A 15,124-nucleotide genomic window follows, 5' to 3' on the forward strand; every position below is an offset into this window, starting at 1 on the left:
ACAAATTCCGCTTAGCTGTGTCAATCTTCAGCTACATGGCCACTGAAAATACCACTGCACATGGCAACTGACAGCACTGCAATTTATTTACTAGTCCCCAGAATTCATCATGAGCCCCAAGAGTGGTTTCTCCATCAACTCTGCCCATTTTCATTTGGTAAACAGTGACATTTCCCCTGCTTTACAACTGAACCTAAAAATACCCTCTTTCATTTCATAACTTCCTGAACTTCATCAGAAATGTGTTTTATGCATCAAGCACAAGCACTGGGAACAAACTGGGGTTATGAATAGCTGTGAAGAACCAACAGAGGACTGAAGTAAATTAGGCATTGAAAGAATCATCTCCCTCTTGAACAGGGAACAATGCTTTGAACAGATTACAAAATATCACAAATTGGAAACCAACACATCCTCTTTAAAAATACATTTGCAAGAAAGCAATTCAAACAGTATTCATAGTTTTGAGGTTTGGTTTTTTTGCTCATAGTTTATTGAATGAAATGAAACAAAACAGACAAATACAAGAAATAAGATCTGCATTCCTCATGTCTCATCTCCAAGGCAGTCCTTTAGAGTGAACAGCTAGGAGTTCCTCCAAGTACAAAGGCCAAGAGAGACCACAGTGCCACAATACCAGAGACTCTAAAAAGGGCAAGAATAATACAATGCTGTTAGGCTACTTATATTAAGGGTTTAATTTTGGTCATATTAAGCCCTGAGATTCTTTTCCAAACCATGTCAGGCCAGAAATTCACCCTTCATGAGCATCACTGTCACCACCTCACAAGGAGAGTGCACTTGAATCTGGAAATCTCTCACTATCAAGCTTTCAGCTCCGCTGTAGGAAAAAAAACCCACATCCACCCCACACCTGGGAGACTCTGCATCCCTCTCATCAAGCTTTTTAGAGATGGCACTACACTCAATAAGATAACCACCTGTCTGTTATGATAGCACATACACAGTTATGTGCTACTCATGGGGTAACATTCCCAGTTAACCTTCAATTCAATTTAAGATTACAGTCCAGTCGCCCAGGGCTGAAAACTCCCAAGTAGCCACCCAGCAGTCAGCAAGCAAATCTGCTTCTGAGCCCCTCGCTCCCCTGAGGGGCTGCGGCAGGAGAACAAATGCGCAGCAGGCTGCTGCTGTGACAGGGCCTTGGACCCTGAAAAGAATGTTTCCCCGCTCCCCATTCCTTTGCTTCCCGCAACTCACTGCAGCAGGCAGTTCACGCGCGGAGAGTGCCTCCAGTGGCGATAGACGGAAACCGGCAGGTGAGGGTGGTGCTTGTAATCCCGCAGGACGAGCCTGACGCTGCAATGAAAGCACATGTCTTGAGCTGTGGCTTGCAGGCTGCTTACAGCATCCCACATCTCAGGGCAGGAATCTCTATCTAACAGCTATTACAGCAGAGAGAGGGTGGGATGAAGACTTGGATCAGAGGAGCAAAGGACAAAAAATTAAGACTTTCTGATCACTTACTGCTTGTATTTATTGGAGAGCAGAATGAACTGGTTCTTTGAAAGCCGTCTGACATCAAAGTGACAAAGACCTTTAAACTCCTGGTAAATCTGTCTCTCATTCAGGCCTGGCCAGCCTTGGACATGAACAACCAAGGCAGGGGGACGATGGCAGGGAGCATCTTCCCCAGAAAAATTCTGGAAAATATACAATATTGAGACATATCTGAATTCAGAAATACTACAGAAGCACTACGAATATAATCAGAAAATATGCAAAACGTGACAAATAAATGACACAGCTGTATAATACAGCTGTTGGTGTAAAATTATTTTTCTTTTGTCCCAAGATTCATCAGTTATAAAAGCAAACTTCTTCATGATCACCATGGAGAAACCACCAGAGAAACAGCAACATAAACTGACTAGTGCCATCTTACAGAATAACAATAAGAAAACATTTCACGAAGTAGAAATTCAATTCATTTGCTGTTTCAAGAGGTCCATTGTGTCACTTGTTTGATGACAATTTTCTGTGAAGATGGGCTCCAGCACAGGTGGATTCTTCTCCTCTAACGAAGCCACCCACTAGGCTACTGACCTATGCACCCCGCAAACCGGTCACAGACCTGAAATTCATACGCACAATGCTTGAAACACCACCTCGTATGAAATTCACTTGGTTCACATGCTCAGCTAACACGGCGAGATACTGCGAGAAAGAAGGATGAGCCTCCAATGAATCCCTAAATCAAAAAACAAAACAGAACAAAGTTTTGTTTCTCCCCAGTGCTGCACTGCTGCACAGTGTCAAGCTCTTCAACCAGTGACAAAACAGGTATTTTAGATCTTGGCATCTACAGATGTCAAAAAGCTGTAAGCAAAAGGAAGGGTTTTGAACAGTTGCCTCTTATGAAGTTAACTGAAGGCACTGATTCACAGAGGTTTCAAAAATGGAAACTAATGGAAAATTATTTGACCCTTACCCAAGTGAACTGAACTTGAGAGAGCTCATTCAAGAATAAAGAAGTCACAATGTCATTTCCCAACCTCTGAGCCATCGCGTGGCCCCTGATTTCATTTTTAAAATGTCAGCTTTGACATAAATCTACTACTTTCAGATTTATAAAATAAAAATCCAATTAGAACATGACATTTCCAGTAACACTTTCTTTTATCCAAAAGGAAGGACAGCCTGCAAAACAAAAAGTCAGCCAGAGCAAACGGATGACTGCTTTCCATAGGACCATCCATGTAACACAATTTTCTGTAAACACTTACTCTGTGGATCTGTAAACACTTACTCTGTGGATCTGCACAGTAGCAAATGAGCTGACATCAGAAGAACTAGAAGGAATAATGAGGTGGCATTAGAACAAAGCTAAAGAAACACACCTAAAAAAATAGAAAGCAAAAATTCACTAAAGTGCAGCTAAGTTACTAAGAGCAACAGACTGTATATAAACAAATATTTCTTAGTATCAAATAGAGCTACAGAGCAGGAAAGGAAATGCCAAGTCCCAATATAATCTCTGAAGGAGTGTTTAAGAAGCATTTTACCTGAACCACAGAGAAATGCATCATAGCCTGCCTCATGAGGAAATTCCTTCTCAGCTGTAAGCGTCCAACAAAATCAAAAAGTAGTAAACACATTTAGCATGCTTTGAAAACTGCGGCACTACAGAATCCTAACATTTGTAAGATCTACTGTTCTGGAGGGTTTTTTCCCCCCACCCTCAGCTGTTTCTTTCCTCACCTGAAAATTTTACACTCTGTAGAAAGTCTGTGCTTCTCCCACGCATTTTAAAAAAATATCAACAAAAAGGCAGCAATTACATTAATGTCTGAAAAGCTTAGCAAGATGCACGTGAAAAAATTAACTTCTATGAAGGTCTGCATCAAACTGTGTTGTGTATGTTATTGATGGTACGGGAACTATTTCAAAACACAGGAGGCTCTGTGCTGCAGAGCTGCCAGGAGAAGCCAGAAAACATCTTCCTCACAGCCAGTATCACACCACATACTAGACACAACCTCCTGCACACACAGCACCACTAACCGTGCACACACAACAGCCACCAAGCTCCTCTTACTTTCCAGGACCTCATTGTCATTAGCTCCCACTACTTTCCCTTCTAGGACAGCTGTTTCCCCACATCCCTTGCCCTTTCCAGTTGCTACTGACTCTTCACAGGCTCAAGTCAGGCTCAGCTCAACTTAATGTCTGTGCTCGTAGCATGATGCAAACCTGCCCTGCATTACCCTTGGCAGGTACCAGGGACATGCAGAACATGGCTTGGGAGCCCAGGCTTTGGATCTGGACAAAAATGTGTATCAGCACCTCTGTGCAAATTCAGCTGACCCAGTGGCACTCACCCATACTTTGCATGTGGTCATCCACAGAGTAAAACAAACCTCTTTTATCTACCCAACTTTGAAGATTTGCTTAAGAACATACCGTATCTTGAGCAGTCACTTGCAAGAGCTATAACTGGCCACAGTGGATCTTTGGGATTTAGGCTGCTGCTGAAGACAAGTTGATATGTAAGATTTTTGCCTTTCTTCAGTATATTAGAGACAAGTTCCTGTTCTCTAGTGACCTGTAGCTTCATTTCAGAAAAAGTTACTGAAGACTTTAAAAGGAACTTTGGTAGTATTCCATGAAAAGGCTAAAATGTTTACCTGAATAATATCTACCAGTTTTCTTCCTGAAAACGAACTCCTAAATACTTCTTCAGCTTCTTCCCTCACTCAAAACTTGTAACCAGCAAATCTTCTCTAATTGCATACATTAAAATATGAGCAGAACTAAAACTCCAAGGAAAGGGGTTGACTAGACAGTTCTATTTGAATGGCAAACCCTGAAGGATAAACAGACACCCACAGAATGACTGAACTAAAAGAAAGATCAAACAAGCATAAAAACTCTGAGAATCTGTAGTCTGAAACTGCTAAGAAACAAGCAAACAAAACCTCAGAATCCCATTACTGTTTTGATCAAATACTCATTTTGCATCTCATTCTTGGGAGCAGGAGGTAAGGGGAAGTAGGCAAAATTTTGCTTTCCTTAGCAAAATTAACATAAAAAAACTTAGCCACAAAAGAAGTGTCAAATAGGAGAAGTCTTCTACTACATCGGACTAAGCTCATGAGATATGGTACCTACTCATGTTCTCTGACTGAACATTGTATTTAGTTACTGCTTTGGGCTCAGAGCAGCCCTCTCTTAGGAGCAGGCATTTGAAATTAGGATGTATTTTCACCAGGAACTGAAACTTATTCATTTCAGAACATTTTACTTTTCAAGTTGCATGTACAGCTGTCTGCAAACCAAATTTGTGACCGATGAAGTAATGGTGATACAATATCAGAAGTGACTTACAACAAATAATTTACTACACAATTACTTTGTAAGAAAGATGTGCATTGTTTGTTCTTTAATTTAGTAAGACAAGAAACCAGTTGAAAACCACTTGGGAGGAGAGAAAGTACGAACATATGAAATGACTGACTTGGAAATATCTTTCCAAAGAAAACAGAGGGATTGCTGAAGGCTATATTGCCCACCACTTACCTGCACAAAACTGCATACACCTCTGAAAGACTAGATACTCGAGGAAACAGATAATTCTAGAAAAGAAGAATGTGTTAGAAAACCAACCAAGACAGACCTCATTAACTCACTCGGTAACTAACCTCAACAAGAGCTCAGTTACTTGGACTGATGATTCATTAAATGAGAGCTAAAATTAGAATGTCCCAGAGCAACACTGAGAACTGGTTCCAATTCTGTAACCACAGCGCAATGAGGAAAGATACCCTCTCTTATGGGTGAAAAACAAGCTTTAACTCCAAACTAAGAGACCTGTGCATCTCACCTTCTTCATAGATTTTGTTATAGTCTTGGTGTCTATGATGACAGGAAACAGGTTGTGAATGTTCCTTTTAAACTCCTCATAGCTTTCTGAAAGCAAAACACATGTGGAGAAAGGCATCATGAAACTGAGGACAAGCCAATGATATCACAAGTTCATAGGAAACAGAGGTGACGGCAGACAACAATGCACTGCTCCAGCAGCTGGGGGTCAGAAGAGCCAACTATCACTGCCACTTGTGGGTGTCTGGGGTGGCAAAAGGCTACTGTGCCTCCTGTTCCACCCCCACTGCAAAGGCAGCAGCCTGGGACAGCACCTATGTACAGCATTACCTGGAAGGGGCTTGTAGAACTTGTCATGAAGATGCATAAGGTCCATAAGCATGTTGTGTCCCACCAGGGGCTACGGGAAGAACACAAACATAACAGCCCATTGGAGCACATTTCTGAAGAGAGCTCAGAGATAACCAACTTTAGGCAAGCCCAAAAGCTGTAACCCTTTCTTACAGTAGACAGATCCACACATGCTCACCCAGGAGTCATTCAGGCTGCAAGGCTCACAGGAGGACTACTGCTTCCAGGAAATCAGACTTGTGGACTTTGAGGAGAGTAATTTTTTAGCAGCATTCTATTTTCAGTGGATCTAAGGAGCTAGGTGGATTTTCAGCTCAGCTGAACATTGGTAGAATGTTCCAGCCATCAGATTTATACACTTATTCACAAGGGCAGGGACAGTCTCTGCCTGCACATCACCCACAGTCTTCTGAAGCTGAAATCCATTCAATAAACTGCATACAGAACGTAAGAATTTCCACACAAAGTCAGACCAATGGTCTACATGGTCCAACAAACTGGTCTGTCACCTGCTGAAAAGCATAACTTGCCCAAAAGTCAAGAATCTGCTCAGTTTTCTTAGAAGGTGACTCATGTTGTGTAACACCAGGAATTTTTAAGACTGGATTTAACACAGTAAATTAAAAAGACATGGAAAATGAGAGTAGGGATAAGGCATTTTACCTTCTTGGCTTCAACAAGTATCTGGAAGAGGTTGGTGAAGCCTCGGGCAGACAGGAGAATGAGCTCCATCTGACAGGGGTCACAGGAAGAGTTCTCCAGAAGCTGACGATGGTGTGGACTCACTTTTTTCACCATTACCTGGAAAGAACAGTCATTGGGTATCTCAGCCTGCCATGTTAGTTTTATGTACATTGTTTACTGGGGTTCAGTAATACTGAGGACAAGTTCAGCTTCAAGACTGCAAAGGACAGAGAAACTGTACATAGTTCAATTTAACTTGACAACAATATGGTAAGCTCATTGCATCAAAAACTCAGTAACAAACAGCAATCACACAAACTGAGTCCCCAGAGGCAATGTTTCAGATGAGAAGGCTTAGTAAATCTGACACGGTTGACATTGGTTATCAGACCAAAATAGGACTAATACAAAAAAAAAAAAATAAAAAGACTTCTGTAAACAACTTCTAAGCAACTGACTGGTATCACACTCATGCCATGGTTTGAGAAGTCCACAGCCATACGTTTAATACAGAAAATATTGCACCAAATGCTAAATAGCAGTAGCGAATAGCAAAACAGCAGATCATATAACAGAGAGTAAAAGTCTTCAAAGCAACTACGTGGCAAAAGTCAGCAAAGGAAAACCACAAAATAGACTAAAACTGTACATTGTTGTGGAGGTATTGATGGAAAAACCTAGTAAAGACACAGAGAGGGTCCCTCCAGAAGTGCCCCAAGGATAAGCATTCCAGTTCAATGTATTTTGTGGCTACTGAACAAATAGAAACCACAGTTGGCTCAGTTTTCTGTATACCTTTTCCTGGGATCCCACAATCAACATTCCCCAGAACATTGTCTTCTCTGCCTAGAGCCTATCATTAAAAGTAACAAGCAACGTTTCAAAATCCCTGCAAGAATGTCAGTCATATCTGTCTAGACAAAAAGGTCCACATTTCCATCTCACCTTCTTGTTTCCAAGAGGCTCTGTCCAAACATTTTGGAGAGCCTGCCTCAGAACCAGCTGAACTTCAAGCACATGATAGTCTGCAATAAAAACAAAAGGAAAAAGAAAAAGGTAGTAAAAGCTTCAGAGGTGCAGACAACCCTCTAAGGAAAACACATTTTTCTAGACAGAAGGACTGACTAGGTGTTTCTCCTCCAGTGTATAGAAAATATTCTTGAACTATAATCCTGGTATGCTACCAAACACAATGACAGAAAGAAAACAAAACAAAAGAACGAAGTAAAACAAAAACAACCAAAGCAAAACAAAAACACCAAACAAACAAAAACCCCACCAAAACCAAACAAAACCCACACCAAAAAAAAAAGTCACAGTGAAAATTTCAGGTAAATAAGCTTTTGTAAGGACACAGAAGAAAGGATAAGACTAACTGAAAAGAAAAGAGAGAAAGGCTATTCCTCTGAAGAAAAGACACTGTGGTTTTGGAAGGTTTCAGAGCAACAAAAACAGAAGCCAACCATGCAAGACACGTACTAATGCCTTTTCCCCCACAGTTGATAAGGAACTAACCCAATTCTCTTCTGAGCAGCATTCAAAGAGATGCCTTAATCTGTCTTACTGCTTACTTAAATAAATATCTTGTGCTCACCATTGCCAGACTCTATTAGGTATCAGCACCATATCTACTACAGCTGACCAAGTAGATAAAAAACAGCACAGTCCCCACCCCTTTTATTCCAAACTCTGCAGAAAAACATCAACAAAGTCTTGAATACTCTCTGTCCTTCCTCAGCTTTTCTGTATTTTATTCCCTGACCTAAAGGATTAAGCTTTGGGTTCTGTGAGCAAACCTACAAATTATTCCCTGCTAAAATTCCTTGTCCTTCAGCTTCTTCAAAACAGCACAGAAATTCCTCAACTCTGCTATACTGCTCTCAAAACCTAGCACAGGTGGTAAGTAGCCTGCTTATCCCCACTGGTATATGTGTCTCCATGGTGCTCCTTGCTGCTCGACAGGAGAGGGCACCTGAAAGGTGAAATGCCTTTCCTTTCTCCAAGGGGAAGAAAATAAACAAAAAAACCAGATCACCCAGGACTTAAAGCAAGTCAAAGGTTACCCTGATTCAGAGCAACTACAAATTCTCCAGCTGCTGCTCTGAAGAAGCACAAAATTACAAACAAAGTAGTCAAGTACAACAAAGCATGCTCCAAGCACCGAGACATCCACTTCCACTTTGGAAACACCCACCACCCCAATAGCGCAGAAAAGCAGAGTCCAGAGATGAACTCCTGACAGGAACTGAGGTGTAAACTTGGGTAAAGAGTTGTAAAGGCAGGATGGGCACTGGTGCTTTCCCTCTCAAGAGAGCAGTTTAAGAGAATGGACAGCAAAGGACAGTAGCAGCCCCAGAGGTCAAGAGAAGTGATGAAGCCACTCAGAGCCCACTCAGTGCCTAAGGGAGGCACCCTGTTTCATACCACTCAGATCCTGCAGAATCATAGTCTCCTCTTCCTCTGCTACAGCTATCCAACAGGTCACTTCATCAATAACTTTCCTCAGCACATCCCTGTTCACAGCACTAGTGCTGGATGAGGGGGAAAGAGGCAGTGTGAGAAATGCTCTTTACAGATGAAGCCTTGTGCCTTGCCGTGGGAATGCAAAAGCATCATTTCCCAACATTCACCCAATTCTCCACATTGTATCCTGTGATCTCAGTTTTGGTTCAGAGAGACTACAGCATGCTGGAACTGCTGGCACCAATGCATTCAGACCAACAGGCTTCAGTATTTCTACAAAACATCATCTGAGTGAAGCTGAGCCATCAACAGAGTCAGTACTGAGGAGCCACCTCTCTGAATAGTGCTCACCTGCAGAATGTCCAGCTACCTGCTAAGAGATGCTGCCTAAAGATCTTCTCCTGTACCTCATTCATGTATGGGATTCCATCTTTGAGGAACTGAGGGGGGGAGAAAAACGCCAGGTTGATTATATTCCCTTGGATTTTCCTGCAGTACATTAGAGAATTAGCAGGTTAGCCAGGGCAAACAAACTGTAGGCAATCCATGTATGGAGAAAAGGATTTTTGTCAACTGGAATAATTGTCTTTGCTCTGCTTTTACCTTTCCTTTAATAAGATGCTTCCAAGTGTCAAGATACCAGATGCTTCCTGTCTAAAACTGCAAGCTAGTACTCTCATGGGATGACATGGTCTGAATTTTATGGGAAATGTGGCAATACATAAGACACAGGTAAACTGATACTTCCCCATCTTCATGGCTAGTAAAGACACCCACAGGGGTCTGTTTAGTAACTTGTCAGCTCACCAGAGATAGGTGGGGGTTTGGGGTTTTTGACTGTTTGTTTTTTGAGGCAGGAAAATCTGTCTTAAGCTGACAAAGATGTGGTTATTGCCTCTACATTGGTTCAGAAAAAACAGCACTCACTATCCCTGTTGATAACAAACTGCATGATGCATTCAACAAGATGGTATTTACCCCAGAAACATAGTGTTTAGGGATACTAATCCTGATTTCTTCTGTAACTGCAGAGATTTCCTATCTTCTGTATTTTTGGCAGAGAGATTACGTACCTTATTATAGTCAAAGCCATAATGAGACAGGAACTGAATGCTAGATGCAGAGAGGGTGAATTCGACATCCCTAACTCCCAGCATTGAGGGAAAGAGAAAAAAGTTGTATGAATGCACCACATACCTAAAATGAAAAGAAAAATATCTCTCGAAGATAATGACAAGAAATAACTCCCCGCAGAGGGACAATGTATAAAATCTCAACTGCACTGTCTTCATTATAACAGAAAACTGCTTTTCTACTTACTTGTTTGAATTTTCTTTTGAGAATATTGCCAGCCCTGTGAGAAAGAAACGTCCATTCAGATGGCAAAGTTTAGCTGGATGCCTACAGATAGTGTGCAATTTGATAAGAGATGTGGGGAAGCCCTCATGAAGTACATGTTTTCCACTCACTAATGTCACAGTGCAAATCTTAACAGCAACTGCCAGGCCACTCCTCAGCTCCCTGAGAGCTGAACGAGGACAAGCCTTTACTGCTAAGTGGGAAAAGGAGTCAAGTCTGATTAAATAAAAAAGATTGAGCAATGGCCAAGAGGCGAGTTGGTGATCAAAGTCTCTAACTATGCATGCACAGATGGGTCTGTGGTCCAACTACACTACAAAAATGTTTGGAAGGAGATGGGCACCAGAGAGTACTGAAACATGGGTTTAACTTCTCAGGTTTTGGGTTTTTTCTGTTAATCCCTAAAAGGCACACTAACAGCTTACATACCCTAAGGCTTTGAAAAACATTTCAAATGATTTTGGAGCTTTCTTCTTGATTTCTTCTTGGTTCTTAACTGTCAATGCCCTCCTCCACAGGCCCACTCTCATGTTGATTTTTTTGTTATTTTAGGAGTATCAGAAATAGTAGCCTTCATTTTCTTCTGATAGTCCCCTTACTCACGCACTATATCAAATGATATGGCTTTGAATAGGAGCTGCCATTATATGTTTCTTGCTTGCATCCTCCACTTTAAAAGCCCTCTATTTTTAACTGCAACCTTTAAATATAATCAACTTTAGACAAGTAAAAAGTATTCAGTCCACCTGACATTATTTAAAATATTAAAAATTCAATAGTATTAAACATCAGAGAGCGAAAAAAAAAACCAAACAAATGTCTCTGTACAAGTATATTAGGGCCAGAGCCATCTACAGGACCCACCTGTTGGCTAAAGGCTGGTTACCTGTAAGACCTCAGATCACTTTCTGTGTCAGAGCAGCACTCACCAAGCTGAGTAACAGTGAAGCGCTGAACACTCTGCCTGATCTTCAGATACCGCTCCACAGGGGAATCAAACAGGCTAGGAACGAAACCAGAATTGGGGAAAGGAGAGCGGACACATGAAGACTTGTTACACACGGGTTGCTCTCTCACAGAGCTAGAGCAACAAGTCTCCCTCACGTTTCAAGTTCAACAGCTTTACCTGGGCTCACTGCTTTGGGGGAAAGTTGAATACAAGCCAGTAAACTCCGTATCAAGGGCTGTTGAGGTGGAAACAACACAAGAGAATTTGAAATTTGAGGCATGTACTTCACCAGCGCCAGGACGGGGCTCTCTCAAACACTTTTCTCCACCGTAACCTCTGTCAAACCCACCGGCGGCAGGCTCAAGAGAAAAGGCAACCAACTGCTGTGGGACTGAAGCCTCCAGCTCCCTGATCCCTGTGGCAGGATGAGGCGACAGGCACGGCCACACACACGTCCCGCAGGAGGGGCTGGCTTCCGCCTGAGCAGTGTGTGTGCCCCCCAACCCCATAACCTCCGGAGCCCCCAGCCCTCCGAGTCGAGGCCAGCATCTCAGCGAGGGCTCCCTTCCCAATCCCTGCTGCCAGTTTTAAACTGCGGGCCTCGGCGGCCGCTGTCTCTTTGCACAGCAGCGCCATTATCCGCTGCAATACCCCTCAGTGCTCGCGCCCCTACACCGGACAAGGATAAGCCGCGCCCCTCCCCAGGGGAGCGGCGGCCGGGGGCACGGCTCGAGCGGGCGGGCGGACACCCCGTGCTCACCCACGAAGGAGGCGCGGGCGGAATTGCGGCGCCTGAAGGCGCCCGCAGAGCCGGCGAAGGCCCTCACGCGCCCACTCCATCCGCCGGCTCCCCGCAGCCGCCGCCGCGGCCTGCCGTGCCGCCACTGCCCCGCGCGGCGGACTCGTCCGCCGTAACTAAGGGGAAAGGCAGGACCGCGGCAGGTTCGAGGATAATCCGAGCGGCGAGAACAAAGCAGGGGAGTGTTTTTTGAGAATGATGTCAGTTGAACTCTGAGGGTTTAGTACAGATGCCAGAACCGTGCCGGGCTCACGCCGCTCGCTGCTAAACCCCGGCACAATACCGTGGCGTTTATTTCTCCTTTCCCAGAGCCTACAAACACGTAGCAGCAAGGCACAGCACCAGGACGCAGGTACGGGAGTTGCTCTGACCAAGCCTGGCCTCTCTGAACCAGGTGCTGCTTGACAGAGGGGTTCACATACCCTGAACACACTCAATGCCGATCACCTGCCAGAGGCACTGACAGCATCAGTCTGTGGACAAGCAGCAGGCAGACACAGGAGACAATCGGGCTTCTTACTCCCTACAGATGGTATTTGTTCAGCTTTCCTCCTTCGCCTATAAGGTTAAGCAGCTACAATGTCAGGGTTGCCGGAAACCTACAAGGATGAGTTAGGGGAATTCCATCATTTTTACCAAGATTAGCCCATAACATTTTATTACAGTTCTCAACATTCACATAATGACTACATTTTGCTAAATTAGACTGGCAGCATACAGGGATCAAATATCAAAGCATTTCCAGAGTTCAGGTTAGAACAAACAAAACCAAATATCAAAAATAAAATATACCTTAAAATTGTTGAATTATGAAGTAAATTCTGTCAACCTATCAGGCTGACCTATGATAAATTTATTCTAGCTTTAAAGGTGTTGATCATTTTAGAATCAAGAATATGACACAGTTTTGCCCATTTAAAAGTATTTTATTATAAGATGACACATTCCAATTTTTTCCAGCTCTGGTCCTTCACTGTGCTAATACACAGACTTAAAGAAGTGATCATTTTTCCTTGGAAAGTCTTCCTAGAAGTCTCCATTTTACCGATAGATTCTTCGTGGCTCGCGCAGAACAACACCACCCTCCTCCATTGCTTTTTCGAATTCCTGAATCTTGTTTAAAAGATAGAGACATGAATAAATACCAAGAAAAGCCATCAGTACTGAAATATCAGTGAGGACATGTTAGGTGGAGGGCAGAGCTTTACAGCCTCACAGAAGCATACTACCAGGAACTGCAGCTTGTCAAAGCTGCCTTTGTGAGTGTTGCAAGGAGGGACTGTCAAACCACATGAAGAAAATTAAGAGTGACAGGATGTAAAATTAATGCCTAAAAAGGAAAAAAGAGACAAAGGAATAAGGAGATGGGTACTTGCCGAGTCACAACGATATTCCCAGGGGATAATGGCTTTAAAGTTCACAAAGTTGATTCCTGCTTCCAAACAGCGCTGTGCCATTACACGGCCAAGGTTTTTGCATGCAGCTACTCCCTTGGGACTGTACAAGTGTCTTTTTATGGCCCACTCTCGGGTGGAGGCAGATACCACAACATCCCCATTGGAGCGCTCAACAAAGGCTTCTATATAATGCTGTGTCCGCTCAAGCCGCAATCTAAGTGCAGGAAAGAAATAACACGGGATTATGTCTTTTCCAGAGAACACATTCATATGCTTAAATTATTCCCTTTGTGAAATAAAGCTGAATGTACTAGCATGATATTATATTACATTACATTATATTATATTATATGTAGGGTTTTGCTTATTCGGACAGAAATAAGAATCATATTACTAGTTGAGAAGAGTGAAATTCCAAGAGCAGCTTTTCATCAGTTACTCAGGTCCTACGTTGCCTCAGACCAGCATGCACTCCAAACCAAGCACTGTACACCTGCACAGTGTGGAACAGGTACATATGAGCTAGATGAGGGGAACTGCTCCAGCAGAAAAGGAGCTTTAGGGCTGCTATACACTCTCTTAGGGGCTTGTGCTGCCACAGCAGGCAAGAAATTGTTGAGAAAGTTGTCAGAGAAAACATCATAAATCTCTACACATAACTATAGAGTATTTATTAGGAACAACTATTTCTTATTGCACTGAGGCAATTACCAGATTTCCCGGTGTGAACGAACTGAATGTGGATCTCTCCTCAAGAACAAAATAATGATTTTGAAACCCTAGCTTAAAATGAACTTATTTTCTAGAAGACAAGCAAATAAAAAATAAACCAACCCAACCAAGCAACCAAACCCCCTCCACCCCAAAACCCCACAAAAGAAAAAACCCAGACAATTATGTTGTCTCAAATAAAACAATGAAGCTGGTCAGCACAGAACTAAGAGAATCCTGAGTTAAAAAGCAGTTGCTTAAGCAATATTACTGCTGCCTTAATAAGAGATGGAAAGATCTTCACTGCACATGCTGAGCTTTATATGATGCTAGTCTGCTGTTTTTTAACACAGATACCGGCTCATTAATAAACACTAGCATGATAACTGATGCATCAACCCAGAAAACACATTTTGAATAGTTTCCACCTGGTGGGTTTCTGGGGTTTGTTTTGTTGTTTGTTTGTTTTTCTTTTGGAGTCTTCATTGCTGCTGGTGACTTTCTGACTCACCTATGCCAGAACTCACGCTTTGGCCATGTTGTCTTCCAGCCACGCTCCTTCCTAGCCAGGGCCAACTGCTCCAAGTTACGAGGATTTCTGTTAGTGAAGTCTGGGGCAACAACTTCATTTTCGCTAGTGTCCACTTTGATCTCAGTTTTGAGACCGGTTGTAGTTGATGCAAAATGAAGACCTTGGGGGGAGAGCCGGAAAAAATACCACACAGGTTAAAAAAAACCGTAGTGCAAACAGTAGAATGAATACAGTACAGAATGATATAGCTTGTAAAAGTCAGCAGAGCAAAATCAAGTTTGGTTTTTTTTTAAACACTTAACAGATGTATAACAAGACCTCAACCTGTTCCTCCAATTTATGAGGTGAACTGCTAGTATATAAACGCTGTTTCAAAACTCGTATATAAAATATAAACTCACACGTGACTAGGAAATCCCTAGGACCGAGGCTTTACAAAATACTGAAAACGAATTACACAAGGAACCAATGACAGCGCTGCCAAATAACAAGGCATAATATTTAATTCCTTGGCACAGCAGCACCGCCAAGACGCC

General features: G+C 42.7%; 2 protein-coding genes across 2 annotated transcripts in view; both read right to left on the reverse strand.

Moving 5' to 3' along the window:
* Nucleotides 1-463: 463 nt before the first annotated feature.
* PNLDC1 (PARN like, ribonuclease domain containing 1) lies at nucleotides 464-11,785 on the reverse strand. Its single transcript, XM_018077731.1, has 19 exons — nucleotides 11,662-11,785; nucleotides 11,327-11,384; nucleotides 11,130-11,203; nucleotides 10,162-10,195; nucleotides 9,915-10,038; nucleotides 9,193-9,281; nucleotides 8,803-8,909; nucleotides 7,324-7,403; nucleotides 6,358-6,495; nucleotides 5,674-5,743; nucleotides 5,345-5,430; nucleotides 5,041-5,096; nucleotides 3,925-3,992; nucleotides 3,027-3,080; nucleotides 2,771-2,813; nucleotides 2,113-2,212; nucleotides 1,489-1,664; nucleotides 1,222-1,320; nucleotides 464-645 (listed from the first exon to the last, which is right to left on the reverse strand). Exons 1-19 carry the CDS (start codon nucleotides 11,783-11,785, stop codon nucleotides 573-575), a joined length of 1,653 nt encoding a protein of 550 aa, XP_017933220.1. The 3' UTR covers nucleotides 464-572.
* Nucleotides 11,786-12,853: 1,068 nt separating this feature from the next.
* MRPL18 (mitochondrial ribosomal protein L18) overlaps nucleotides 12,854-15,124 on the reverse strand; it is a 5,080-nt gene continuing 2,809 nt past the window's right edge. Inside the window, exons 3-5 of the mRNA XM_029962716.1 lie at nucleotides 14,568-14,768; nucleotides 13,325-13,559; nucleotides 12,854-13,061 (exon numbers count right to left, since the gene is read on the reverse strand). Of these exons, the coding sequence (XP_029818576.1) occupies nucleotides 12,990-13,061; nucleotides 13,325-13,559; nucleotides 14,568-14,768 (508 nt within the window). The 3' untranslated portion in view covers nucleotides 12,854-12,989. The remainder of the gene's footprint in view (nucleotides 13,062-13,324; nucleotides 13,560-14,567; nucleotides 14,769-15,124) is intronic.

The sequence above is a fragment of the Manacus vitellinus genome, unplaced genomic scaffold (assembly GCF_001715985.3).
Source record: "Manacus vitellinus isolate BGI_N305 unplaced genomic scaffold, ASM171598v3 scaffold_4_pilon, whole genome shotgun sequence".
NCBI lineage: Eukaryota > Metazoa > Chordata > Aves > Passeriformes > Pipridae > Manacus > Manacus vitellinus.